Consider the following 26,428-nt stretch of genomic DNA (forward strand, 5'->3'; position numbering starts at 1 on the left):
TTTCTGGGTCTCTTCTCCACTGAGGGATGCAGACATCAGGATGACCTGCCTGCAGTTAGGAGCTACTCACTCTGGGGTTCCTCTCTGCTGAGGGATACAGACATCAAGACTACCAGCTGCAGGAGGGGGCTACCCGCTTCAGTCTCCTCAACTCATCAGGATGACCTGCCTGTGGATAGGAGCTAGCCACTCCAAGTCTCCTCTCTGCTGAGGGCTCCTCCCGTTGGGATGACCTGCCTGCAGAAAGGAGCTAGCCACTTTGGGTCTCCTGGGAGCTGTTCTGTCACTCGATGAAGCTCCTCTCCACCTCACTCATCCTCCAGTTGTCTGTGTACCTCATTCTTCCTGGATGCGTGACAAGAACTCGAGACCTGCTGAATGGTGGGACTGAAAGAGCTGTAACACAAACAGGGCTGAAACACAACCCCCTGGCTTGCCACATTGCAGGTAACAAGAAGAAGAGGAGAGCTCTGGCCCTTTGGGGAGCTCAGACCTAGGGGCTCTCCAAGCCAGGGCTGTGACACTCTCTTTGGGGCTCTGTGGTTCCCGGCATCTCCAAGTTTGCAGGTGCCACTGCATTACCCTCATCCAGACACAGGTACCTGTGGCAGAAGCTTCGTTCAGTACATCTGGCTCAGCCACAGATTTTCACGGAACCAGAACCTCTGCTGGCATCCGGAGTTACCCATGCCTCCATAGCAGCCGGAATGCCTGGCTGTGCACAGTGGCCGGACCCCATGCTCACTCACCCACACACCCACCACTCCACGCCTGGTTTGTCCTTGGCATGTGTGGGATCTGGGCCAGAAGTGTGAGCTGAGCACAGTCTGCTGAGCCAAGGTGGTGGGACGAGCCCAGTAGGCAGGAGCAATACTCAGGCAGGAGGTGCTGCTGGCCACAGAGGTTTCCCTGCTGGAAAAATGACACCCCAAAGATCGCACTGGATGTTTGATCCATGAAGAGATTCTTGTTGATTCTTTTGTTGTTGCTTTTTTTTTTTTGAGATGGAGTTTCGCTCTTGTTGCCCAGGCTGGAGTGCAGTGGCACAATCTTGGCTCGCTGCAACCTCTGCCTCCCAGATTCAAGAGATTCTCCTGCCTCAGCCTCCCCAGTAGCTGGGATTACAGGCACATACCACCACATCCAGCTCATTTTTTGTGCTTTTTGTGGAGATGGGGTTTCACTATGATGGCCAGGCTGGTCTCCTGACCTCAGGTGATCCACTCGCCTCAGCTTCCCAAAGTGCTGGGATTACAGGTGTGAACCACCGTGCCTGGCCTGTTGATTCTTTCATGCTTGGTGTTTGGTTGGGTTTAGAGTGAAGGAAAGAAGGTATTGAGCATGATGCCGTTTCTGGCATGGGCAAGTGGCTGGTACTATCTCCTGAAGTAGGAAACACTGGGGAGAAGAAGGCAGAAGGGATGGAGTGCCACTGTGCACAGTGACTTTGGGGTACATGTGGGACATCAGGTGGAGCTGTCCAGTTGGGTGAAGTCTGGGATGAGGACGTGTAGATACAGAAAGTCAGAACTGATTGGTATAGAGCAGGTGACTGAGACCACGTGGAAGAGGGAGACGGCCTGGAGAAGGACTAGAAAGAACTCTGGAAAGGAAAGGAAAATCCAGACCCAGAGGATGGTCAACTTTGAAAGAAGAGGCAGAGAAGGAGGAGCGCACATCATAGGCTGGAAGGAAACAGTCAAAATATAGGAGGAAAACTATAAAAGGGTAAATCTCATGAGACTTACAGGAAAAGGTCAACAGCTCCAGAAGCCACTGAACATTCATACACAGGAAGAGAGGAATACTGTCCATTGGATTCCACAGCAAAGACACTGTTTATGACCTCAGTGAAAGAAGTTTCCAGGTGCTGAACACATAAGCCAATGCCCTGGACAGAGGTGTGAATGGGAGGCATACAAAGCTGCTTCTCGGGGCCTGCTCTCCCCTACTTCTCAGGGAGGCCATCCTGTCCACTGTCCTGTGGCCTTAAACAGCCACATCCTGTATCTGAAGTAAGTGACCTATGACTTGTCTCCTCATTTGAAGAAATTACCAATTAGGTTCCACCTCTCTTGGGCATCTATCTGTTGACAGTGGGATCTGGGCTAAAGATACTGAAGTTAACAAGTTGACTGAAGCTGGAGTGGTCATTATGGGATGGTGCAGGATGGGTAAGTAGGGTGGGGGAGAATGGCAGAGATGGTCAGAGAGAAGCAGACACACACACACACACACACACACACACACACACACACACACACAAGACGAGGGAGGAGAGGGCAGGGTAGAGGAGGAGGAGCCCATCTTGACGAGTTTGCAGCCTCTGTTCCAGGTTTCCGTAGGCCAGCCATCCGTCAGCATCTTGGGTAATAGGTCTGGGGTGGGGTTGAGCATAAGTTCGGAAAGTTGGAATGAATTTGTGTGGAGTAGGTGGCTGAGGCCACGTGGGAGAGGGATACAGCCTGGAGAGGAACTAGAAAGGGCTTTGGAAAAGAAAGGGAAATCCAGATCCAGAGGCTCCACTGCTAGATTTGCACATGATTGTCACTGTGTCCCTACCAGAAGCACTTCCTAGAGCCAGCCAGATAGGTCTCTACTCCAAAGGAACTTGAGCAGATCAGGAAGTGAGGAAGTAGAGGCAGTGAGTGTGGACAACTCCTTTAAGAAGTTGGCCAGACGCGGTGGCTCACACCTGTAATCCCAGTACTTTGGGAGGCCAAGGTGGGCAGATCACAGGGTCAGGAAATCAAGACCATCCTGGCTAACATGGTGAAACCCCGTCTCTATTAAAAATACAAAAAATTAGGCCGGACACGGTGGCTCATGCCTATAATCCCAGCACTTTGGGAGGCCAAGGCGGGTGGATCACAAGGACACGAGATCGAGACCATCCTGGTCAACAGGGTGAAACCCTGTCTCTACTAAAAATTCAAAAATTAGCTGGGCATGGTGGTGCGCGCCTGTAGTCTCAGCTACTCGGGAGGCTGAGGCAGGAGAATTGCTTGAACCCAGAAGGCAGAGGTTGCGGTGAGCCAAGATCGTGCCATTGCACTCCAGTCTGGGTAACAACAGCAAAACTCCATCTCAAAAAAAAAAACAAAAAAACAAAAAATTAGCCAGGCATGGTGGGATGCATCTGTAGTCCCAGCTACTCGGGAGGCTGAGGCAGGAGAATCACTTGAACCTGGGAGGTGGAGGTTGTAGTGAGCTGAGATCATGCCACTGCACTCCAGCCTGGGCCACAGAGTAAGACTGTCTCAAAAAAAAAAAATTTTTTTTTGCAGGGAGGAGAGAGATGGGGCAACAATGGGATAGAGTGATGAGAGCAACTTAAAGATATATTAATGTTGCGGGGGATAAATCAAGAGAGGAGGAAGCTGGACACACAGGGAGCTAGGACCACTGAAAAATCAAGAAGAGGTGGATGGAGGGATCATCTTCGAACCAAGACTGTAAGTCCCGTGTCACTGGCACTGACGCATTTAGCCCTCGGCTTTCCCAGGACAGGTGGGTCTCCTCTCGGAGGCCTCTTCTTTCCTTCCCCCTCTGGAAAGAAAGGAGCCATAGTGACTCCTGCCCTATTTTCATCAACCTTGCCTTTCTCATCAGGCTGCTAGCAGCTTGGGTTGGATGCCTCCCAGACTTGCTAAGTCACATTCGGGGGCATTGGCAGCTGTGTGTGATCACTTGTGATAGGGCTCTTTGAAGCTCTAACAGAGCTTCAAAGGTGGAGCTGATTATATTCTGGCTGTGTCTTCACCTTAAGTGTTAAGGCATAAAACAGCCCCTCATAGCCTGACAGGCATGTTTCTCATTACTTCTTTGCAAACACTCTATGCCACAGTTCCTCCAGACAGCTCACTGTAGAACGTCTCCCTGTTCCTTTTCAATCTGCCCTACTAAAGATCCCTGAGCAATTTGCAGGGAAGGACTGAGTCTTCATCTAATTCCTAGCACAGTGCCGGGTATAAAGCAGGCATTCAATAATAGCAGTGGAATACTATCTTCCCTGAATGCACGTGGTGCTTTTCCACCTGCAGACTTTTGTTGGTGTTACTCCTGCTCCCTAGAAGATCCTCTTCCCGTTTCAGAGTCTTAACTAGATTCCCCTAATCCGAGTCTCTCTCTCTCCCTCCCCTCCAGCACCTGTCACTCTTCATCTTCTTAGCCTGTTGTGCTCTGTCCTGAGTTGCCCGGCATACTGTCCTCAGACTGCTGGTTCACTTGATTCACTGCCCTTACCCCCATACCCCTTTTAGAGCTTTACCCATCTTTATATCCCAGTCTTATACTCACTGTTTCTTTCTTTCTTTCCTTCTTTCTTGCTTTCTTTTTTTGAGACAGTTGAGACAGGGTCTCACTCTATCACCCAGGCTGGAGTGCAATAGCACAATCATGGCTCACTGCTGCAGCCTCCAACTCCTGGCCTCAACTCCTCAGCCTCCCTACTACAGGCATGTGCCAACATGCCCAGCTTTTTTATTTTTTATTTTTAGGGGAGACAAGGTCTCACTATGTTTCCCAGACTGGTGTCCTAGGCTCAAGAAATCCTCCTGTCTTGGCCTCCCAAAGTGCTGGGATTACAGGCATGAGACACAGTGCCCAGCCTACTCTCTGTTACCTAACAGCAATTAGAATAATGTCTGCCATATAGTAGGTCTCAATACACCTGTGGAATCCAGGCAGGACAGGCTCCTCTTCTGTGTCCCGGAGTACTTCTTGCCAAAATACTGAGGGGAGAGATGGGACGGGAATTAAATATTCATTCCTACTGTCTCTCAATTTGGAAACTGCCTCAGACCATAGGACTCTCTAAGTTTAGTGATACCTGGTGGCACCTCGATGGCAGGGCTGAAGGCTGCAGCTCTGCTGGAGACACTCTCCCAGTTGATCAGAAGGTGCTTACCACACTTTTGCCTGCCTTACTAGTCTTTGCCAACCCAAACCCCACTGACTGCCAAGGAGTCCACAATGAACTTGTTACAGAAAAGGGGTCTCCAAAAGAGGCTTCTTGGGTCTGGTACAAGAAAGAATTCAGGGTGAAAGCAAGTTTATTAAGAAAGTAAAGGAATAGAAGAATGGCTATTGCGGCCGGGCGTGGTAGCTCACACCTGTAATCCCAGCACTTTGAGAGGCTGAGGCGGGCTGATCATGAGGTCAGGAGTTCACGACCAGCCTGAGCAACATAGTGAAGCCCCATCTCTGCCAAAAATACAAAAATTAACCTGGCATGATGGTGTATGCCTGTAATCCCAGCTACTCAGGAGACTGAGTTAGGAGAATCGCTTGAACCTGGGAGGCGGAGGTTGCAGTGAGCTGAGATTGCGCCACTGCACTCCAGCCTGGGAAAAAGAGAGAGACTCTGTCCCAAAAAAAGAAAAAAGAAAAAGGCTGGGCGTGGTGGTTCATGCCTGTAGTCCCAGCACTTTGGTAGGCTGAGATGAGCGGATCACCTGAGGTCGGGAGTTCAAGACCAGCCTGACCAAAATGGTGAAACTTCGTCTCTATTAAAAATCCAAAAATAGGCTGGGCGTGGTGGCTCACACCTATAATCCCAGGACTTTGGGAGGCCGAGGAGGGTGGATCAAGAGGTCAAGAGATCAAGACCATCCTGGTCAACAAGGTGAAACCCCGTCTCTACTAAAAATACAAAAATTAGCTGGGCATGGTGGTGCGCGCCTGTAGTCCCAGCTACTCAGGAGGCTGAGGCAGGAGAATTGCTTGAATCCAGAAGGCGGAGGTTGCGGTGAGCCGAGATTGTGCCATTGCACTCCAGTCTGGGTAACAACAGCGAAACTCTGTCTCAAAAAAAAAAAAAAAATCCAAAAATAGTTGGGCGTGGTGGCTAGTACCTGTAGTCCCAGCTACTTAGGAGGCTGAGACAGGAGAACTGCTTGAACCCAGGAGGTGGAGGTTGCAGTGAGCCAAGATTGTGCCACTGCACTCCAGCCTGGGCGACAGGGGGCGAGATTACATCTTAAAAAAAAAAAAAAAAGGGCTACTGCAAAGACAGAGCAGCCCCAAGGGCTGCTGGTTACCCACTTTAATGGTTATTTCTTGATGATAAGCTAAACAAGGGGTGGATTATTCTTGCCTCCCGTTTTGAGACCAAATAGGGTAACTTCCTGATGTTGCCAAGGCATTTGTGAACTGTCACAGTGCTGGTGGGAGTGTAGCAGTGAGGTCACTGTCATTGCCATCTTGATTTTGGTGGGTCTTGGTTGGCTTCTTTACTGCACTGTTTTCTCAGCAAGGTCTTTATGACCTGTATCTTGTGCTGACCTCCTGTCTCTTCCTGTGGCTTAGAATGCCTAACCTTCTGGGAACACAGTAGGTTTCAGCCTCATTTTACCCAGCTCCTATTCAAAGTGGAGGTGCTCTGGTTCATATGCCTCTGACAGACTGGAGGTACAGGTGGATCTCACAGAGCAGCCAGTATAGTCTGGATGGAGGAACAAAGGGAATGACATAGTTTCCTTGTACCATTCATGCTGAAGAGGTCTTATAGAATTAGGCCTCCAGAAAGAGGGGACCCACAAAGTCCCTCCTTTTCTCCCCATTTCTCCATCTGCCCTCAATACCCCTTCCTGCCAAGCCCTTTTTCATGCAAACAGCCCCCTCCAGATACTTCTTTTTGCGGTTTACCCTGTTACTGAACTTGGTTGATTTTTTTTTTGTCTGCTTAGTCCATCATTTCCTGAGAAAGGTGTCCTAACATCTCCCACTATGATTGTGAATTTATTTCTCTTTTTACTTATGTCAACTTTGTTGTGTATTTTAAAGCTATGTTCTTTATTAGGTGCTGCATATCATGTATGAACAAGTATAGATATAATTTGAGGTTCTAGATGATAGTAAGATTTATTTTTGCTTCTAGAAGGCAGTTGGGGTGTGGGCAGACATTCTTTATTCAGTGGTTTTCAACCACAGGTGATTTTCCCCACCAGGGGACATTTGGCGATGTCTGGAGACAGTTTGGTTGTCAGAATTTGGGGAAGGGGAGGTGCTACTGGCACCCAGTGGTTAAAGGCCAGGAATGCTAAACATTGCGTAAGATGGTTCACTGATGTTAATACCAGTGTCAACAGCACTGAGTTTGAGAAACCTTCCTTTAATCCAATTGTCAGAGGCGCTTGAACCAGAGAAACTCCATCTTGAATAGGGAGCGCCTAAAATAAGGCTGATACCTGCTGGGCTGCATTCCCAAAAGGTTAGGGATTCTAAGTCAGGGAACGAGATAGGTCAGCACAAGACACAGGTCACAAAGACCTTGCTGATAAAACAGGTTGCAGTCAAGAAGCTAGCTAAAACCCACCAACACCAAGATAGCAGCAAGAGTGACCATCCTCACTGCTACACTTCCTCTAGCACCATGACAGTTTACAAATGCCATGGCAACGTCTGGAAGTGACCCTATGTGGTCTAAAAAGGGGAGGCATGAATAACCCCTTGTTTAACATACCGTCAGGAAATAACCATAGAAATGGTCACCCAGCCGCCCTCGGGGCTGCTCTGTCTATGGGGTAACGTTCTTTTGTTCCTTTACTTTCCCAGTGAACTTGCTTTCACTTGACTCTGTGGACTCACCCTCAATTATTTCCAAAGGGCCAAGGCCCTGTGGAAGTTGAAAGCTGGTGGCGGCTACTTGAGCTCTTCCTTCTTTAGCATGAGACTGCTGGGAGCTTCTCTGCCTCGTGAAATAGGCAAATGCCTCAAAATTCAAAGGTCTGCTAACCCTTCTCTCCAGGACCTTGACCCTCAAATCCTCACCGCCTTGGTGGCTCACCTTCAAACACGTTTGTTTTGCCAGATTTTCTAGCTGTTCTGGATAGGAGGGCTGATCGACCAGTCTGCCTTCAGGGGAAACAGCAAGAGATTGCCTCTCAGTCTTTTCTGGAAGCTTTTAAATGCAGCCTGTAGGCCTATTGTGATGCTGATGGAGTCTCTGCTCAGCCCTGATTTTGCCCATTCTGCGTGGAGGGGGCAGCTCTAGTCTCCCAAGCCGGAAAGAGGATGGGCACTCCCATTTTCCGATCATCCTGCCACCAGGAAGATCTATGGGATGAGAGAGGGAGTGGATTTCTCCCTAGTTATCTAAGAAACAAGAAATGTCTCAGCCTTCGTTTTTCCTTTCTCATACAAGGTGAAGTACTGCAGGCTCATACAGGGAAGCACGTTTTTCCTGCTAACATGATTTTGATCCTGCTCCTTAGGAAAGACTAAGCCTGGCATTAAATAAAGCGCTGGGAGCATTTACCTTCCCCTGCCCCAAAGTCTGGCTTACAGTGCTGGAAAACCAACCGAGCGGTGACTGGGCTGGATTACAAACGGATGCGGTCAGCGCCCGTTATTAGGAGAGAATTCTAATCAGATTGTGGATTCGAGTACTTCTGACTCAGAAATCTCCCCGACTGTAGAAAACGGGGCTATCCCGCTTATAGTGTGAATGGAGGCATGGCTGCGTTCTCATCCGCTGAGATAAACGCCGCCCAGACCAGCACAGACATCCTGTGCTCGCTGTTTTTACTTGGTTTTCAAATGAGGCCTTTGTGTATCACTGGTATTGTAAGGAATACGAAATCATGAAAGAAGTGATTCTTTGGGTGAGTCATTCTATTATAAAATGGAGCCCACAGTCAGGAACCGCTCCCTGAGAGAACAGGACAGGATTTCTCTGAGCGGGGATGAAAGCAGAAGGCGCAGTCATGACGCGCCCCCTACTGGTCAGTGCGGAGAAATCCCCCACCTCAGGTTTCCATGAGTGCGGATGTCCTTGACTGAGAACCTCAGACCTCAGGCCGGACCTGGTGGCTCACACATGTAGCCCCAGCACTTTGGAAAGCCGAGGCGGGTAGATCACTTGAGGCCAGGAGTTTGAGACCAGCTGGCCTAAAAGGTGAAACCCCGTCTCTAGTAAAATAACACAAATTAGCTGGGCCTGGTGGTGAACACCTGTAATCCCAGCTACTCAGGAGGCTGAGGCAGGAGAATTGCTTGAACCTGGGAGGTGGAGATGGCTGTGAGCGGAGATTGCGCCATTGCACTCCGAACTGATCCGGTGCAGTGGCTCACGCCTGTAATCAATCCCAGCACCTTGGGAGGCTGAGGTGGGCAGCTCACTTGAGGTCAGGAGTTCGAGACCAGCCTGGGCAACATGGCGAAACTCCTCTCTCTACCAAATAATACAAAAATTAGCCGGGCGACGTGGTGCCCAGCTACTTGGGAGTCTCAGGCAGGGGAATTGCTTGAACCAGGGAGGCTGACGGAGGTTGCAGTGAGCCTAAATCATGCCACTACACGCCAGCCTGGGTGACAGAGAGACCTTGTCTAAAAAAAAAAAAAAAAAAATTAGAATCACAGAACTGAAGCAGAATTCCATGAATCCAATGGAATTTCATTAAATTCCATGAGTTGGAATTCAATTCCATCAATGAAATTTCATGACTCCATTGGGATTCATAGAACTGCTAACACACAGTGAGATACTGAGGAGGCTGATATGAGAGCCCCTGTCTCAGGACTCCAGGGCCTAATTTAACAGCCAGAATCTGCCAAGGTCAGAGTGGCCTTAACTTGTACTGCACTCATAAATCAATCTCCCTGGAGATTTCAAACCTTCATATTGCTTTGCTAAATAAAGCTTAGCTCCTTTCAACCTAAGGAAGTCGATTGAAAAAAAAAGGTGGGGGGGGGGCAGGGGGACGGGCGCGGTGGCTCATGCCTATAATTCTAGCACTTTGGCGGCCAAGGCAGGTGGATCACAAGGTCAGGAGTTCAAGACCAGCCTGGCCAAGATGGCAAAACCCCGTCTCCACTAAAAATACAAAAAATTAGCTGGGCATGGTGGTGGGCGCCTATAATCCCAGCTACTTGGGAGGCTGAGGCAGAGAACTGCTTGAACCCAGGAGGCAGAGGTTGCAATGAGTCGAGATAGCATCACTGTACTCCAGCCTGGGCAACAGAGTGAGACTCTGTCTCAAAGCAAAGAAACAAAAAACAGCCTTAGCTCTAAAGAAAGATTTTGAGTTTCTGGCTGGGCGCAGTGGCTCACGCCCATAATCCTAGCACTCTGGGAGGCCGAGGCAGGTGGATCACAAGGTCAGGAGTTCAAGACAAGCCTGGCCAAGACGGTGAAAACCTGGCCAAGCTGGTGAAACCCTGTCTCTACTAAAAATACACAAATGAGCCCGGTATGGTGTCCGGTGGCTGTAATCCCAGCTACTTGGGAGGCTGAGGCAGAGAACTGTTTGAACCCAGGAAGCAGAGGTTACAGTGAGCTGAGATTGCGCCACTGCACTCCAGCCTAGGCAACAGAGCAAGACTCTGTCTCAAAAAAAAAAAAAAAAGAGATTTTGAGTTTTACATTCCCATGGATGGCGAAAGCAAACACAAAAACCACACATTTGTGCAAAATCAACCGTTTACATTTTATACTAATCAATAACATTTTATACTATCAATAAGCTATTCTTGAGCCGAATGCTTGTTTGTACCCACATGCCTTCTGTCTCTCTTTCATTCTAACCTGAAATTTTATCCTTAAATCTCCTTGTGCAATGATTATAAAATGTAATTTTATTTTTAAACTATATATTTTCTTTTGTTCATTTCTTCCTTCTTTTTTTTTTGAGACAGTCTCACTTTGTTGCCCAGGCTGGAGTGCAGTGGCGTGATCTGAGCTCACTGCAACCTCCGCTTCCTGGGTTAAGACTATTCTCTTGCCTCGGTCCCCTCGATTACAGGCATGTGCCATGATGCCCGGCTAATTTATTTTTATTTTTAGTAGAGACAGGGTTTTGCCATGTTGACCAGGTTGGTCTGGAACTCCTGACCTGTCTTGGCTTACAGGTGTGAGCTGCCATGCCCAGTCTCTTTTGTTAATTTCTTTAATTTTTAAATTTCTATTGACATATTATAGTTGTGCTTATCGTGAGAGTACTTATGATATTCTGATATATGTACACAATGTGTGGGATCAAATCAGGGTAACCGAGATATCCATTGCCTCTGTGTATCTTCCGATATCTTGATCATTAGGGTGAAATACAAGGAAAAAATAAAATAAAATGGAGAAGTTACCATGTTTTTAGTGTTTTTAAATCTTAAGGGTTTGAAATGTATATATTTGAGATAATGAGCCTTTTTGTCTTTTTTTGTCTGAAAGAAATTTGTGACCCAATAATTAGTCAAAATTATCTCCAAAAAATGTTAATGAAACGGGGAACCTTTTGGGAGACATTTTTAAATTGTGTCAGCTGCTTCTATGCCAGAGAGTGGACAGAACTGGTTGAGAACAGTCACATTCAGAGTCTTCGTGTGCACTCTTTCAGTTATGAAAATGTAGGGCAAGTAAGCACTCATTTCCCTGAGTGGAAAGTGACATAAACACTTTTTTTTTGAGACGGAGTCTCTCTCTGTTGCCCAGCCGGTTCTTACAGTTGCTCTTCAGACCCAAGCAGTCAAGATGGTGAAGCAGATTGAGAGTAAGGTTGCTTTTCAGGAAGCCTTGGAGGCTGCAAGTGAGAAACTTGTAGTAGTCAACTTCTCAGCCACGTGGTGTGGGCCTTGCAAACAGATCAAGCCTTCCTCTCATTCCCTCTCTGAAAAGAATTCCCACATGGTATTCTTTGAAGTACACGTGGATGACTGTCAGGATCTGGCCTCAGAATGTGAAGCCAAATGCATGCCAACCTTCCAGTTTTGTTTTTTTTTTGAGACGGAATTTTCGCTCTTGTTACCCAGGCTGGAGTGCAATGGCACAATCTCGGCTCACCGCCACCTCCGCCTCCTGGGTTCAGGCAATTCTCCTGCCTCAGCCTCCTGAGTAGCTGGGATTACAGGCACGCGCCACCGTGCCCAGCTAATTTTTTGTATTTTTAGTAGAGACGGGGTTTCACTATGTTGACCAGGATGGTCTCGATCTCTTGACCTCATGATCCACCTGCCTCAGCCTCCCAAAGTGATGGGATTACAGGCATGAGCCACCGCGCCCGGTCCACCTTCCAGTTTTTTAAGAAGGTACAAAAGGTGGGTGAATTTTCTGGAGCTAATAAGGAAAAGCTTGAAGCCAGCATTAATGAATTAGTCTCATCATGTTTTTTGAAAACATAACCAGCTATTGGCTATTTAAAACTTATAATTTTTGGTCGGGCGTGGTGGCTCACGCCTATAATCCCAGCACTTTGGGAGGCCGAGGCAGGTGGATCACAAGGTCAAGAGATCGAGACCATTCCTGGTCAACGAGGTGAAACCCCATCTCTTCTAAAAATACAAAAAATAGTGGGCATGGTGGTGCACGCCTGTAGTCCCAGCTACTCGGGAGGCTGAGGCAGGAAAATTGCTTGAACCCAGAAGGCGGAGGTTGCGGTGAGCTGAAATTGTGCCATTGCAGTCCAGTCTGGGTAACAACAGCAAAACTCCGTCTCAAAATAAATAAATAAATAAAATAAATAAAACTTATAATTTTTTTATTTACCTAAAGTATGGAGACTATAAACCCAACTGCCATCTGGATGACAATAACATATTAATTCTATCTTTTAAAAAAGATAAAGAGGGTACCAGAAACAAAGACCCAGAGATGATTGGGGTCTGGGAGGAGGGAGCTGGAGAACAGGTGACTGTGAACAGAATGCATCAGTCAAGATTCGCCTGAGAAACAGAATATACATATACAGTGCTTGTGTGGTAGGGATGTGTGTGTGTTTAATATATATATATTTTTTGAGACTGAGTCTCGATGTGTCACCCAGGCTGGAGTGCAAAGGCGTGTTCTTGGCTCTCTGTAACCTCTGCCTCCCTGGTTCAAGCAATTCTCCTGCCTCAGCCTCCTGAGTAGCTGGGATTACAGCCACCAGACCCAACACCCAACTAATTTTTGTATTTTTAGTAGAGATGGGATCTCACCATGTTGGTCAGTCTGGTCTCGAACTCCTGACCTTGTGATCCGCCTGCCTCAGCCTCCCAAAGTGCTGGGATTACAGGCATGAGTCACAGCGCCCAGCCTAATTTTTTATTATAAATAGCAACGTGTTTTGCCATGTTTCCTAGGCTGCTCTTGAACTCCTGGGCTCAAGCAATCCATCCTCCCCGGCCTCCCAAAAGTGCTGGGATTAGAGGCATGAGCCACCTCACACAGCCATGTGTGCATTTTTTTTTTTTAAGGAATTGGCTCACATGATTGTGAGGACAGACAAGTTGGAAAGCTGTAGGGCAGGGCAGAGTAGGGCAGGGAAGGGTAGGGCAGAGCAGGGTAGGGCAGGCAGCAGGCTAGAAACTCAGCTGGGGCGGATGCTGTAGTCTGAAGGCAGAATTTCTTCTCCGGGAGAAGTCAACGGATGGTAGATGTTAACCAAGTCTGCAGAATATGTGCTCAGCAACATCTGGTGTTGGAGCTAAATAGCTGGGTGCTGTGGTCCAGCCAAGGTGCCACCTGAAACACCCTCACACCGTGAGAAGATTGGCAGTTGAGGAAGGAACCCTGGGGACCTTGATGTTGAAGAGAGGGCAGGGGAAGAGGGTGAGTCAGAGCCTCATGGGAAGGAGAGCTGGAGACATTGCATAATACCAGTGACAGTGTGCCACAGGAGTGGTTTCGATAGGGGTGGGGGTAGGAGTGGATGGCAATGGGTGATCAGGGTGTGGGAGGTGAGGGGACTTAGCTGGCTCTTCCACGACATGTGATCAGAAAGTGGGGATGGTGAGCCGGGAGCAGTGGCTCACGCCTGTATCCCAGCACTCTGGAAGGTCAAAGCGGGTGGATCACTTGAGATCAGGAGTTCAAGACCAGCCTGGCCAACGTGGTGAAACCCTGTTTCTACTAAGAATACAAAAATTAGATAAAGAAGTCCCGGCGGGGCCAATACACTCCCCGCGCGCATCCGTGCGCCGCCCGAGGCTGTCTAAGGAGTCCGCGGCCATTTTATTCTTCTCGTGGTTCCAGTGGGGAGAGGAGGAAGCAGGGAGTGAGGCGGTTGGGGCGGGGGGGGGGGGGGTACCTGCTGCGGCTCCTGCCACCGCCGCCACCACCGCCTCTGCTCGTGGCGTGGGAAAGGAGGTGTGAGTCCTCTGCGCAAGCCGGCGGCGGCGCCGCTGAGGGTCAGCGGTGGGAGGGCGATGGCGGATGTAGATAAACTCAACATCGACAGCATCATCCAACGGCTGCGGGAAGTGAGAGGGTCCAAGTGGTAAGAATGTCCAGCTTCAGGAGAATGAAATCAGAGGACTGTGCTTGAAGTGTCGTGAGATCTTTCTCAGTCAGCCTATCCTACCAGAACTTGAAGCACCACTCCAAATATGTGGTGACATCCATGGGCAATACTATGATTCGCCGTGACTTTTTGAGTACGGTGGTTTCCCGCCAGAAAGCAACGACCTGTTTCTTGGGGACTCTGTGGACAGGGGAAAGCAGTCGTTGGAGACAATCTGCCTCTTACTGGCCTACGAAATCAAATATCCTGAGAACTTTTTTCTTCTCAGAGGGAACCATGAATGTGCCAGCATCAACAGAATTTATGGATTTTATGATGAATGGAAAAGAAGATACAACATTAAACTATGGAAAACTTTCACAGACCGCTTTAACTGTTTGCCGACAGCAGCCATCGTGGATGAAAAGATATTCTGCTGTCATGGAGGTTTATCGCCAGATCTTCAATCTATGGAGCAGATTCGGCGAATTATGCGACAAACTGATGTACCAGATCAAGGTCTTCCTTATGATCCTTTGTGGTCTGACCCCGATAAAGATGTCTTAGACTGGGGTGAAAATGACAGAGGAGTGTCCTTCACATTTGGTGAAGAAGTGGTTGCAAAATTTCTCCATAAGCATGATGTGGGCCGGGCGCGGTGGCTCAAGCCTGTAATCCCAGCACTTTGGGAGGCTGAGGCGGATGGCTCACGAGGTCAAGAGATCGAGACCATCCTGGTCAACAAGGTGAAACCCCTAAATACAAAAAATTAGCTGGGCATGGTGGCGCGTGCCTGTAATCCCAGCTACTCAGGAGGCTGAGGCAGGAGAATTGCCTGAACCCAGGAGGCGGAGGTTGCGGTGAGCCGAGATCACGCCATTGCACTTCAGCCTGGGTAACAAGAGCAAAACTCCTTCTCAAAAAAAAAAAAAAAAAAAAAAAAAGCATGATGTGGATCTTATATGTAGAGCCCATCAGGTGGTTGAAGATGGATATGAATTTTTTGCAAAGAGGCAGTTGGTCACTCTGTTTTCTGCACCCAATTATTGTGGAGAGTTTGACAATGCAGTGTGAATGAAACACTAATGTGTTCTTTTCAGATTTTAAAGCCTGCAGCGAAAAAGAAGCCAAATGCCACGAGACCTGTAACACCTCCAAGGGGTATGATCACAAAACAAGCAAAGAAACAGATGTCATTTTGACACTGCCTAGTTGGGACTTGTAACATAGAGCATATAACCGTCATTTTTAAGACTGTAATGTGTACTGGTCAGCTTGCTCAGATCTGTGTTTCTGGGGGCCCTTCCTTCCGTTTTTGATTTAGTGAATGGCATTTGCTGGTTATAACAGCAAACGAAAGACTTCACTCCAAAAAGTGGTTTTTTGTGTGTTTGTTTTTAAACAGAGTTTCGCTGTTGTTACCCAGACTGGGGTGCAATGGCACGATCTCGGCTCACTGCAACCTCCACCTCCTGGGTTCAAGCAATTCTCCTACCTCAGCCTCTTGAGTAGCTGGGACTACAGGCGCGTGCCACCATGCCCAGCTAATTTTTTGTATTTTTAGTAGAGACGGGGTTTCACCTCGTTGACCAGGATGGTCTCGATCTCTTGACCTCGTGATCCACCCGCCTCAGTCTCCCAAAGTGCTGGGATTACAGACTTGAGCCACCGCGCCCGGCCTAGTGTTTTGTCTTTTAATTCTCTATTCCTTTTGTAAACAATTTTAATGATGGTGTTAAAGTTATACACCCCAAGACAGTTTATCCTTTCTAAGGGGTAAGTGTACAATTGATAATCATGTAAATGCTCATTTTCTTTAGGACATAAAGAGAGCCCTAGGGTGCTCTGAATCTGTACGTTCTTGTCATAAAATGCATACTTTTGATATGAACCACTGTGAACATTTTTTATTTGAGAATTTTGTTTCAAAGGGACTGCTTTTTCCTCTCGTCTTGTTATGTACAAACTAGTTTTTATAGCTATCAACATTAGGAGTGACTGTCAACCTTGCCAGCATCACTGGTATGATGTATATTTAATTAAAGCACACTTTTCCCCTACCGTATACTTATAATGACAATTAAAGCCATTCTTTTAAATATTTGTGACTCTTTCCTAAAGTCAAAGTTTCTGTTGAATTATGTATTGACACACCCCTAAGTACAAGGTGGTATGGTGGTGTGTACACATGCTACCTTCCTGGGGATTCAAAAAGACGTTTTTTATTTTGAATAGCAATTAGCGATATAGTCCTGTTTAAGCTACTCATGATTAAGGTAATAACATTTTGTACAATTTCCATATAGTCTATTCATTAAGTAATCTTTTTACAGTTACATCAGGCTTGAACCCATCCATTCAGAAAGCCCCAAATTATAGAAACAATACTGTTCTATACGAGTGACCGATTATGCTTCCTTTGGCCTTCATTCTTTATTCTGCGGTGAAGTTGAGGCTTATAAGTTAAAACAAAGGATCTAAACAGTTTATATACAGAACTCACAGTATCTATCTATGACTTTTTTATGACTTTTTTAAACCAAGATCTGTTAAAAAAAAAAAGAAATCTGTTTCAACAGATGACCGTGTATAATACCATGTGGTGAAAATGAATTCAGACTTATTAAATGATGAACTTGTTAAATCCTCTCAGTGTCTATCAGCACAATACACACAGGAAGACTGTTAATGGCATATTGAATAGATTTTCCCGAATAAATTGCTCTGGAAATCACACACACACACAAAAAGAATACAAAAATTAGCCGGGCATGGTGGCGCACACCTGTAGTCCCAGCTACTGGAGAGGTGGAGTTTGCAATGAGCAGATAGTTGCTTGAACCCGGGAGGCAGAAGTTGCAGTGAGCCGAGATTGCACCACTGCACTCCTGCCTGGGTGATGGAGTGAGACACCGTTTCCAAAAAAAAAAAAAAAGAACTAGAGGAGACCTCCTTCCTCAGACTCCATGCAGCCATCCAGATCCTAGGGCAAAGCTCTGGCTAGAGAAGGCAAGGACAGACAAGGGAATGTTTTAGAAAAAGACTATCTGGAATGCTTTTTCCAAGCCCCTTTGCACCTTCAGGCTGGCTTCCAGTTACACAAGGAACTCTGGGCCCACTTGTGAGGTGCGGGAGTGACCCTGTCCATCGGGAGGACCTGTGGCTGCCTCCTCATCCCTTCCCTGAGCACAGGAAGGCCCCATTGCTGGCTTCTGCTGCCCTCTCTCGTGGTCCTGTCCCTCCTCGCCTGCTCAAATGCCCCCTGGGGACTGAGGCAGCTCTTCCTGGTCTCCACTGGTTCCTACTGGGCAGGGCTGGGCAACAGCTTAGAGTACCAGGAAGGCAGGGTCCTGCCCAAGTGCACATACACATGAGTGGAGGAATTTTTACAATTTTTAGGAAGCAACAAAGCAAACATGGGAATTTCAGGTCTTCTTTACGCTTCTTTTGTTTTTAATTTAAATTACATACTGAGGGAAGCGCTACACTTTTTTCCATAGGTGGCCGTATAGGGCTTCCCCAGCCCCGCTTTCAGCCCTCTGCACTCACACTTTTCAGAGCCACAGGAAGTGGAAGGGCACTAGAATCACTAAGGGTGGGTGTGCCTGCTGGAGCTTTTTTTGTGCTGCCTCAAAGTTCAAAACATGTTGGAACACAGAAAGAAAGGTATTTGCCCAAGTGACTAAGACATGTTCCAGCATTTTCCCACAGGCTCCTGCACATCCCAAAATAACTGCAACCCTGGATCCTGTCCATTGGCATTTGATTACATTTGTATAATGTTACAGACAGTGGGCAGGCCTGCCAGCCACACTCACGGGGCTTGCGGGACTGGACAACCCATCACGGAGCTCTGTGCTGTGCTTCCTGGCTGCTGAGGGAGAAATACCCAAGCAGAGACCACAACAGTAGCAAGGGTGGGCCTGCCAGAAACACCCAGATCACCAAGAGGAACCTTGGGCAAGGCCTTCCTTTCACAGATGGGAGCAAAGGGCCCAGAGAGAAGAAATAACGTACATCGATTAACTTAAATAAATTACCTATCTGGGAATTATGAGAGGAAGTTGGTGAAAGAGTTGGCCCTAAACTGACATCTCCTGAGGATGGTATTTATTTCTTCAGGAACATCAATTTAGCCTTAGAATTCTAACATCTTAAGTGGAAGGAACTTTTAGGCACCCCTTGGCCATCAAGGTTGCCTCTGTGCCCAGGTCCAGACAACAATGTGGGAAGAAGGAATTGCTGGAATGGACCTGCCACCCCTCGGGGAATCACAGTCTTGCTGAGGAAATGACTAAGGATGTTGAGAAAACAACTGGGTCTTGGCAAATGCACAGAAGGGTTCTGGGAGCTTTGGGAAGGGAAGAGTCTGAGAAGAAATGCGTGGTTCAGGTGGGGAAATTTTCAACCCAATGTGGGCCTCAAGAGTGGGAAGATCTGGAGGCCGGGCATAGTGGCTCATATCTGTCATCCCAGCACTTTGGGAGGCCGAGGCAGGCGGACCACTTGAGGTCAGGAGTTTGAGACCAGCCTGGCCAACATTGCAAAACTCCATCTCTACTAAAAATACAAAAATTAGCTGGGTATGGTGGCACACGCCTATAATTCCAGCTACTTGGGAGGCAGAGGCAGGAGAATCACTTGAACCCAGGAGGCAGAGGTTTCAGTGAGCCGAGATTGTGCCACTGCACTCCAGCCTGGGCAACAGAGTGAGACTCCACCTCAAAAAAAAAAAAAAAGAGTGGAAGATTTGGAAAAGCAGATAGGGAGGGCCTGAGCAGGCATCACAGGAAAAAGCCCTGACACTCAGTAGATAGTCAGTGGCTGTATGCTCCCCGACTCCTACAGGGGCCGACAGTGGTGCCACCAAGAACATACAGCTAGCTCTGTGCCCTGCTCCCCATACAAGGCCCAGGGGCCACCAACACTGGCCAGATAACTCCTGTCCTGATGCCCATGGCATATCTAATTTGGACGATTGAAAATATTCCAGCCACATTGAAGAGCTACTTATTTGATGATGTTTAGTGATAAAAATACTATCAACCTAATTCAGTAATCACTCAAGGAGGCTTAATGTCATATGAGGTCCACTGAGTTCCGAAGAGAAGTGGTCACATCATCTTCAGTTTGTTTTTTTTTTTGAGAGAGTCTCACTCTGTTGCCCAGGCTGGAGTGCAGTGGTGTGATCTCGGCTCACTGCAACCTCTGCCTCCCAGGTTCAAGCAGTTCTTGTGCCTCAGCCTCCCAAGTAGCTGGAATTATAGGCGCATGCCACTACGCCTGGTTAATTTTTGGTTCATTTTTAAAATAGTCCAGTAGACTTTTTTTTTTTCCCTATTTACACTACGCCTGGCTAATTTTTGTATTTTTAGTAGAGAGGGGGTTTCACCATGTTGGCCGGGCTGGTCTTGAACTCCCCTGACTTCAAATAATTCACCCATCTCTGCTTCCCAAAGTGCTGGGATTACAGGCATGAGCCAGTGCACCTGGCCTGGTTCATTTTTAAAATATAGTCCAGTAGACTTTTTTTTCCCTATTTACACGTTTGAGTTTCTAGAATCAGTGGCATGTCAGCTTGTACTCCCCAAATGAGTTCACCCAGGAATGATGTTGGCAGACTCCCATCGGAATAACTTCAGCCTTCCTCAGCAGGCTAACAGTGGCGAGTACAGCAGTGTGTATTTTTGTGTGGCACCGTCAGGCACCAATATTAAACTCAATACAGTCATGAGAAATTCAGCTCGGGGGCTTTCTTAAGGCAGCACCCTCACTGAGAGTTCCAAGGTTTCAGGCCTTTCTCTTTTCACTTTATTTTGCAAGGAGTTAAAAAAAAATTCAGCACATCTCCACGCCGTGGGGCTGTGGTCCTTCCCAAGCTTAAAAAAAATAACCACTGGCACAGAAAGAAGAATCTCCTTCTGCCCAGGCCTCAGTGTATCTGGTTCCTAACTCCAGAGGCTTCTAGGAACCCAATTCAGGAAGATAAATCTGGTCCCAGTCTGGCTTGGTGACTTATAAGGTGTTGATAAAGATGTCCCCAAGACTCTAAGAGCACATTTTCAACCCCTAGTGACCTAGACTCCACGAACACTTTGACCAGCCTTGGGCAATAGTGGGAACTGGCTTCCCTGCGTATTTCCTTTTTAAATTTTCAGACAGGGTCTCACTCTGTTGCCCAGGCTGGAGTGCAGTGGCAAGATCATAGCTCACAGCAGCTTGAACCCTTGGACTTAAGCTAACTTATGCCTTAGCCTTCCCGGTAGCTTGGGACTAAAGATGCATGCCACCACACCTGGCTAATTTGTTTTTTGTAGAGATAGGGTCTTGATATGTTGCCTAGGCTGGTCTCAAACTCCTGGCCTCTAGGAATCCTCCTGCCTCAGACTGCTGAAGTGCTGGGATAACAGGTGGGAGTCATTGTGCCAGGCCCTCTGGGCACTTTCTGACAATCTCAGCTTTTTAGTGAGGCCTGAGGCCAGGTGGGCAGATATGCTACCTAAGTGGCACCTTGGCTGTTGGCTGGGGCGGTCCAAAGGGATGCAGCCGGCATATTCCCATCACCTGAGTTCACAGCCCTGAGTCTTCCCAGGTTCCTGTTGCAATCTGAGACTGAAAGGTGGCCAAGACAATTCGCTCATGAGCCGGGCTATTGGAGAGGTTACAAAAACCAAGGCAGGCTGGTAAGCATCTGTTGTTTATTCTGACTGAAACCAGGGACAGACAATCTGCATGTTGCCACTGCTTTCAAAGGTTTAGAAACCACAAAAAACATTTTGAGTTATATTATTACTTTATTTTCTTTTTTTAAAATGTAGCATTAAAGTCATCCAACATACAGATATTCCTATGGCTCCTGGCACATTTTACTCTCTCTAAAGTTAGGTATTTTAATTATGAGATAAAGAAAATCATCTCATTAACATGGCAACATTTCTGATAAATGTGTTTCATAATTATGTGATGGGTAATTGACTCCCCATCTACCCCCAAAAACTCGTCCAGTCCACAACTACTGACAGCCCACAACCACAGCTAAGAGGTGGTGGGAGCCCAAGCAGACAGGGCTCCAAAACAACAAGCAACAGGGTTAAACTTCTGAAACAAGCAACTTCTGCATTTGTACAGAGTAAGCATACAGAAGAAAAGCATCATTTTCCTTTTTAGCCCTTTTATTAGTGTGTGTTGTCTCCACCCAAATTACTGCGTACCAAGCAGCTAATAATAAAAACCAACTGACTTAAAGTCTCTGAAATGCATGCAACTTAAAATTCCCTAAAGCACACATCAGTTCTGAGTTTCCAAGTCTGGTTTTTACTGGGCAGAGGCTATGGTGCTGCTGGGTTGCCAGTGGTGTCTGTCGTGCTGCTGGGGTTTGAAGCTGCTGCTGCGGCTTCTGGCTGCTGGGTTTCTGTATGGGGATCTTCTCCACTTCCAGCATTTGTCTTGCCCTTGTCTGCTGCCATGGCACCCATCTCCATGATTGCCTGCAGTGGCTGATCGGCCTCGAGGCTGCCGGGCTGGAGTTCATAGACCTGGACTTGACCTGGGACATCAATAGCTTTCTGTTCAAGTTTTTCCAAGATGGTCTGAACCTTCCTGACACCATCTCGCCTGGCCTGACGCACATCAGCTCGTCCCTCGGGGTCCACTGAATCCAGGGCCAGCAGCTCTTTGGTCAAATACTCTTCGATCATCAGGTACTTTTTGTCAGTCTTCTTGCCTTCAAAGTTGTCTACAGCCTGCTCCAGCCCCTGCACCTTCTCCAGGATGGCTTCCACTTTCAGCACTCCTGGATGTTTTGGGGGAGCCTCGTCTTCTCCTGGTTTTGGAGGTGTAGCTTCTGCAGGGGCAGTGCTGGGGGCTGCCCTCTCTTCTGTAGCCACATTCTTGGGGGAAGAGGGGACAGCAGAAGGGCCAGGGCTGGGAGAAGGACAAGGAACTGGAGCAGGGGGAACTTTTACCTCTACCTTCTCAGAGGGAGGTGGGGGCTTCTGGGAAACAGGTTTAGAATCCACCTCTTTGCGGATCACTTGAATTGGGACATGTCCAGGAGGGAGATCTGGTCCAACTGGGCCTGGCTTACTTTCTGGTTTGTTTTCAGGTTGTGGAATAGGTGCAGATTCTCGATGGGTCATGGGCTGCTGAAAAATAGAAAAAAAAAAAAAAAATATATATATATATATATATATTTTGAGGTGAAGTTTTGCTCTTGTTGCCCAGCCTGGAGTGCAATGGTGTGATCTCCCCTCACTGCAACCTCTGCCCTCCTGGGTTCAAATGATTCACCTGCCTAAGCCTCTAAGTAGCTGGGATTACAGGTATGTGCCACCACGCCTGGCTAATTTTATATTTTCAGTAAAGATGGGGTTTCTCCATGTTGGCCAGGCTGGTCTTGAACTTTCGACCTCAGGTGATCTGCCCACCTCAGCCTCCCAAAGTGCTGGGATTACAGGTGTGAGCCACCGTGTCCGGCCACAAAAAGATATTTTTAATAACTGACTGAAAGTCACTGAAATTGTTTGTCGCTAGTACAGATTAGAAAGAAAACTGGGAAATGGCTTTTTAAAGAAAATTTAATAGTATAAAAGATTTTCAAAGTCAACCATGGCTGTTACAAAACAAAAACATGGTATTAATCATGTATGTAACCAAACTATTAGTCAGGCTTCCACTGATCACCTCGGGCGGTGTTGCTTTTCACTGAATTTCTCTGTAGATGATATTCTTACAGCAATGAAAAGAAACTCAATAAAATCTTCAAAAATGAAAACAGCTAGCCTGGGCAATATAGTAAGATCCCAACCCCACAAAAAAATTCATTAATTGATTGACTGATTGATTGAGATAAGAGTCTGGCTTCTTTGCTGAGGCTGGAGTGCAATGTTGCAATCTTGGCTTACTGCAATCCCTCCCAGGTTCAAGCAATTCTCCTGCCTCAGCCTCCCAAGTAGCTGGGATTACAGGCATGTACCAGCACACCCGGCTAATTTTTGTATATTTAGTAAAGATGGGGTTTCACCATGTTGGCCAGGCTGGTCTCAAACTCCTGACCTCAAGTGATCCGCCCGCCGCGGCCTCCCAAAGTGCTGGGATTGCAGGTGTGAGCCACTGAGCCCAGCCCAAAAAATTTTTAAAAATTAGGTGTGGTAGCTTGTACCCATGGAGTCCCAGGTACTCAGAAGGCTGAGGTGGAAGGATCACTTGAGCCCAGGAGTCCAAGGCTGCAGTGAGCCATGATCATATCACTGCACTCCAGCCTGAGTGATGAATGGATGGAAGGAAGGAAGGAAGGAAGGAAGGAAGGAAGGAAGGAAGGAAGGAAGGAAGTTTGAGAAGGAATCTTGCAGGCAGGCAGGCAGGAAGGAAGGAAGTTTGATATGGAGTCTTACTCTGTCACCCAGGCTGGAGTGTGCAGTGCTGTGATCTCAGCTCGCTGAAACCTCTGCATCCCAGGTTCAAACAATCCTCCCACCCCAGCCTCCCAAGTAGCTAGGATTACAGGTGCCCTCCACCATGCCTGGCTAATTTTTTTGGGTATTTTTAGTAGAGACGGGGTTTTACCATGTTGGCCAGGCTGGTCTTGAACTCCTGACCTCAAGTGATCCACCCACCTTGGCCTCTCAAAGTGCTAGGATTATAGGCATGAGCCACTGCACCTGGCCTTATCTTGGCTCTTATTCACATAAATGAGTATTTAAAGCCTCTTTTAAAAATCTCACCCTAATTTCATCAACTGGGAAATAACTGGACTATATTATTTCTAAACTATTACCAGTTCAAAACACTCAATTCCACTATAATGTTCAGTTAGATGAAATCCTGGAAAGCCTTCCAAAAGGGAACTTGAATAAGCTCTAAAAGGGAGGTTACCACCAACACGGTTAATGAAGGTGAAAACAGGATGAAATATTGTTTCACTGATTATGAGAAATACATGAGAATGATTTGGGGAAAATATCCATCTCTCTACAAACGGGCACCTCCTAGGATTGCTGAACCCAAGTATGGATCTGGTATGAGACTTAGCTGTCTACACACCAGCAACCTCCTTTTCCATCAAATCTCTTTCGACAATCCAGACATCCTCAACTTTGGTCCTGACCATTCATAACCAACCACCTGCCCCTCCTTAGGTTTTGACAACAACGGCTGTGTAAGAAGTGACTTTAGAAACACTTAAGAGAGGGTGTTCTACGGCCTGTGCTCTTCAAAAACATCAAGGCTGTGAAAGCAAAGAAAGGCCGAGGAACTGTTCCAGACTGAAGGAAGACTAAAGACAAGTCACACCTAAATGCGGTGCTCACCATCCTTGTGTCAATCCTGCAGCATATCCTGGAATTGGGGAAAACTGCCATAATAATGATTTGAAAATGGGCTTCGTCGTACTGCAAAATAATACTGTAAGAATGTTAAATTTCCTGAATCTGGTAGTTTACCATGGTTATGAATGAGAACATCTTCCTCTTAGGAAAATGTTTGCTAAAGTATTTAGGGAAAAAGGAACATGATGTCTGCAACTAATTCTCAAACAGTTAAAATACATCAACAATTCAGGAGACAGAAGAAATGACAAAGCGAATGAAGACATGTTGACAAGCAGTGAACTGGATGAAGCATATGTGGGATTTCTTTGTATGATTCACACAACTCTTCTACAAGGTTGAAATTATTTCCAAATAAAAAAGTTCAAAAAACTTTACGAGAAGGGTACTCTATTCCAGGGGCCTGGACAGTGTGACCACTTGTAATAAAACAATATCCCACATTTGTTCATAGGGGGCTTTCCTTTTTAAAAACTGTAGCAAAGAATTCAGCTGCTCAAGTTGCAGCCACAGCAGTCCCAGGGCTGCTGAATGTTCTGCTGCTAAGCTGCAAGCTGCTCAAACTAAATGACTTTCTCTTCCAGGAACCTGTACCTCGTGTCTCCACTGGAAGATCAGCAGACCCCTGACTACAACCTTCCCCAGGCCAGCATGGTTTCCGATCTGCCATAGCTGGATGATGCCTCAGCTAGGCCACGTGGTACCTGACTGCAAAGGGAGGAAGAAGGGTTAAGACACGGGCCCTGTGGTCAGGCTCAGCCCTAAGCTGAAGAGATAAAATCAACACTTCTGAAATACCCAGAATAATCACATGTTGAACTCATACAAGTTGGGAGTCCCTCATTAAGGAACTCATATGGGGCATCATGAGATGAGAAGGATGAGCAGGCTTCAGGGAGGAGACAAGACTAGCTCATTCTCAGAGGACAGGGAGAACCTGTACTGTGCAGGCATTTCAGGGAGTGGGTTCAGCATGGGCAAAGGCTCAGGGCTGGGAATGAACTGAATGGGGCTGCAGAGTGGAGCGAGTAACTGAGCGGAAGGTGACAAGTTGCCTACACCCAAGATAAGGCTATGGCTGCAGTGTGGACGGGGGTGTGAGGAGCCCTGAAAGGGTATGGTGGGCACTAAGGAACCTGGTCCCAGTTGTGTGAGTTCTGCCCAAGCTATTTCTTCTGCCCCAAGTCAGCCGCAATGCACAATGATCAGCCCAGCAATTTCCCAAATCTTACTTCCCTCCAGGTATACACAAGTTAAATAGGCAGGGCTGAAGAAGGAACCCAGGGCACCCACAGACCTCCTGTGGCCCTGGAGAGATGCCACCGTAACCAGTCTGCTGACAACTCACTTCCCGTACCTGAGGCCTGTCAACCACTGTGTGCACACGGATGGGCGACGGGGAGTGGAGTGGTGTGCTGCTCCTGGCTGGTGAGCCCTCCCGGCTTGATGCACTCTGGACAGGTGACCTGAATGGGGACGCCGCCCGCAGGGGCCGGGGCTCCCAGTCATCCCCCTGGATCTTGTGGTACACAGGCTGATGGGTCTGGTATTCCCCTTGCTGCGCTGGGTAGTGCATCTTCTGGGCTTGGTGGAAGGAGGGCTGGGCTGCTGGCCGGGTAATGTTCTGCTCGTGTATCACCGGAATGGAGATGTAGCCCCGAGGGAGCTGGTGACTACCCAGGCTGCTCCTGCCAGAGGAAGGCAGGCTGGCCGAAGAGGATGAGGATGAGCAGTCGGAGGCAGCTGGAGACTGGGACCGCTGCAAGAGACACAGGGTAGAGGGCATGACCCCAAGAATGACCCCTACCTTGGCATCCTGACTGTGCTTCTGCTGTGAACCTGCTCAGGGCAACCCATATCCTAAGACCTCCTATCTGTAATTTTCAATTTTCAAAATGTGGGGTTAAGACT

At 47.6% G+C, this 26,428-nt stretch overlaps 2 protein-coding genes and 1 pseudogene across 8 annotated transcripts in view; 2 read left to right on the forward strand and 1 right to left on the reverse strand.

Moving 5' to 3' along the window:
- The first annotated feature begins 1,897 nt into the window (after nucleotides 1–1,897).
- Nucleotides 1,898–26,055, forward strand: LOC118146093 (thioredoxin-like). 5 transcript variants are annotated; one of them, XR_008475705.2, is made up of 4 exons: nucleotides 1,898–2,015; nucleotides 3,288–3,455; nucleotides 25,102–25,217; nucleotides 25,760–26,055. XR_008475705.2 is itself a non-coding variant. In XM_054243375.2 (3 exons), exons 2-3 carry the CDS (start codon nucleotides 11,468–11,470, stop codon nucleotides 12,112–12,114), a joined length of 363 nt encoding a protein of 120 aa, XP_054099350.2. In that variant the 5' UTR covers nucleotides 1,898–2,015; nucleotides 3,288–11,467; the 3' UTR covers nucleotides 12,115–12,357. The 5 variants fall into 5 exon arrangements, 1 of the variants encoding a protein (XP_054099350.2); XR_013525153.1 differs by having other exon boundaries at nucleotides 1,898–2,174; nucleotides 25,102–26,055; XR_008475704.2 differs by having other exon boundaries at nucleotides 24,329–26,055.
- LOC100415039 (serine/threonine-protein phosphatase PP1-gamma catalytic subunit-like) lies at nucleotides 14,039–21,925 on the forward strand (annotated as a pseudogene). The gene is made up of 3 exons (XR_013525152.1): nucleotides 14,039–14,836; nucleotides 15,138–15,353; nucleotides 16,526–21,925. The product of XR_013525152.1 is annotated as a serine/threonine-protein phosphatase PP1-gamma catalytic subunit-like (transcript).
- Nucleotides 20,967–26,428, reverse strand: part of BAG3 (BAG cochaperone 3) — a 28,193-nt gene continuing 22,731 nt past the window's right edge. Inside the window, exons 3-4 of one of the 2 annotated variants that reach the window (XM_035269268.3) lie at nucleotides 25,875–26,276; nucleotides 20,967–22,333 (exon numbers count right to left, since the gene is read on the reverse strand). In XM_035269268.3, the coding sequence (XP_035125159.1) occupies nucleotides 21,521–22,333; nucleotides 25,875–26,276 (1,215 nt within the window). In that variant the 3' untranslated portion in view covers nucleotides 20,967–21,520. Of the gene's footprint in view, nucleotides 22,337–25,874; nucleotides 26,277–26,428 lie in introns of both variants that reach the window. The other variant, XM_009010382.5, reaches the window with a different exon arrangement.

This window comes from Callithrix jacchus, chromosome 12, assembly GCF_049354715.1.
Source record: "Callithrix jacchus isolate 240 chromosome 12, calJac240_pri, whole genome shotgun sequence".
Taxonomy (NCBI): domain Eukaryota; kingdom Metazoa; phylum Chordata; class Mammalia; order Primates; family Cebidae; genus Callithrix; species Callithrix jacchus.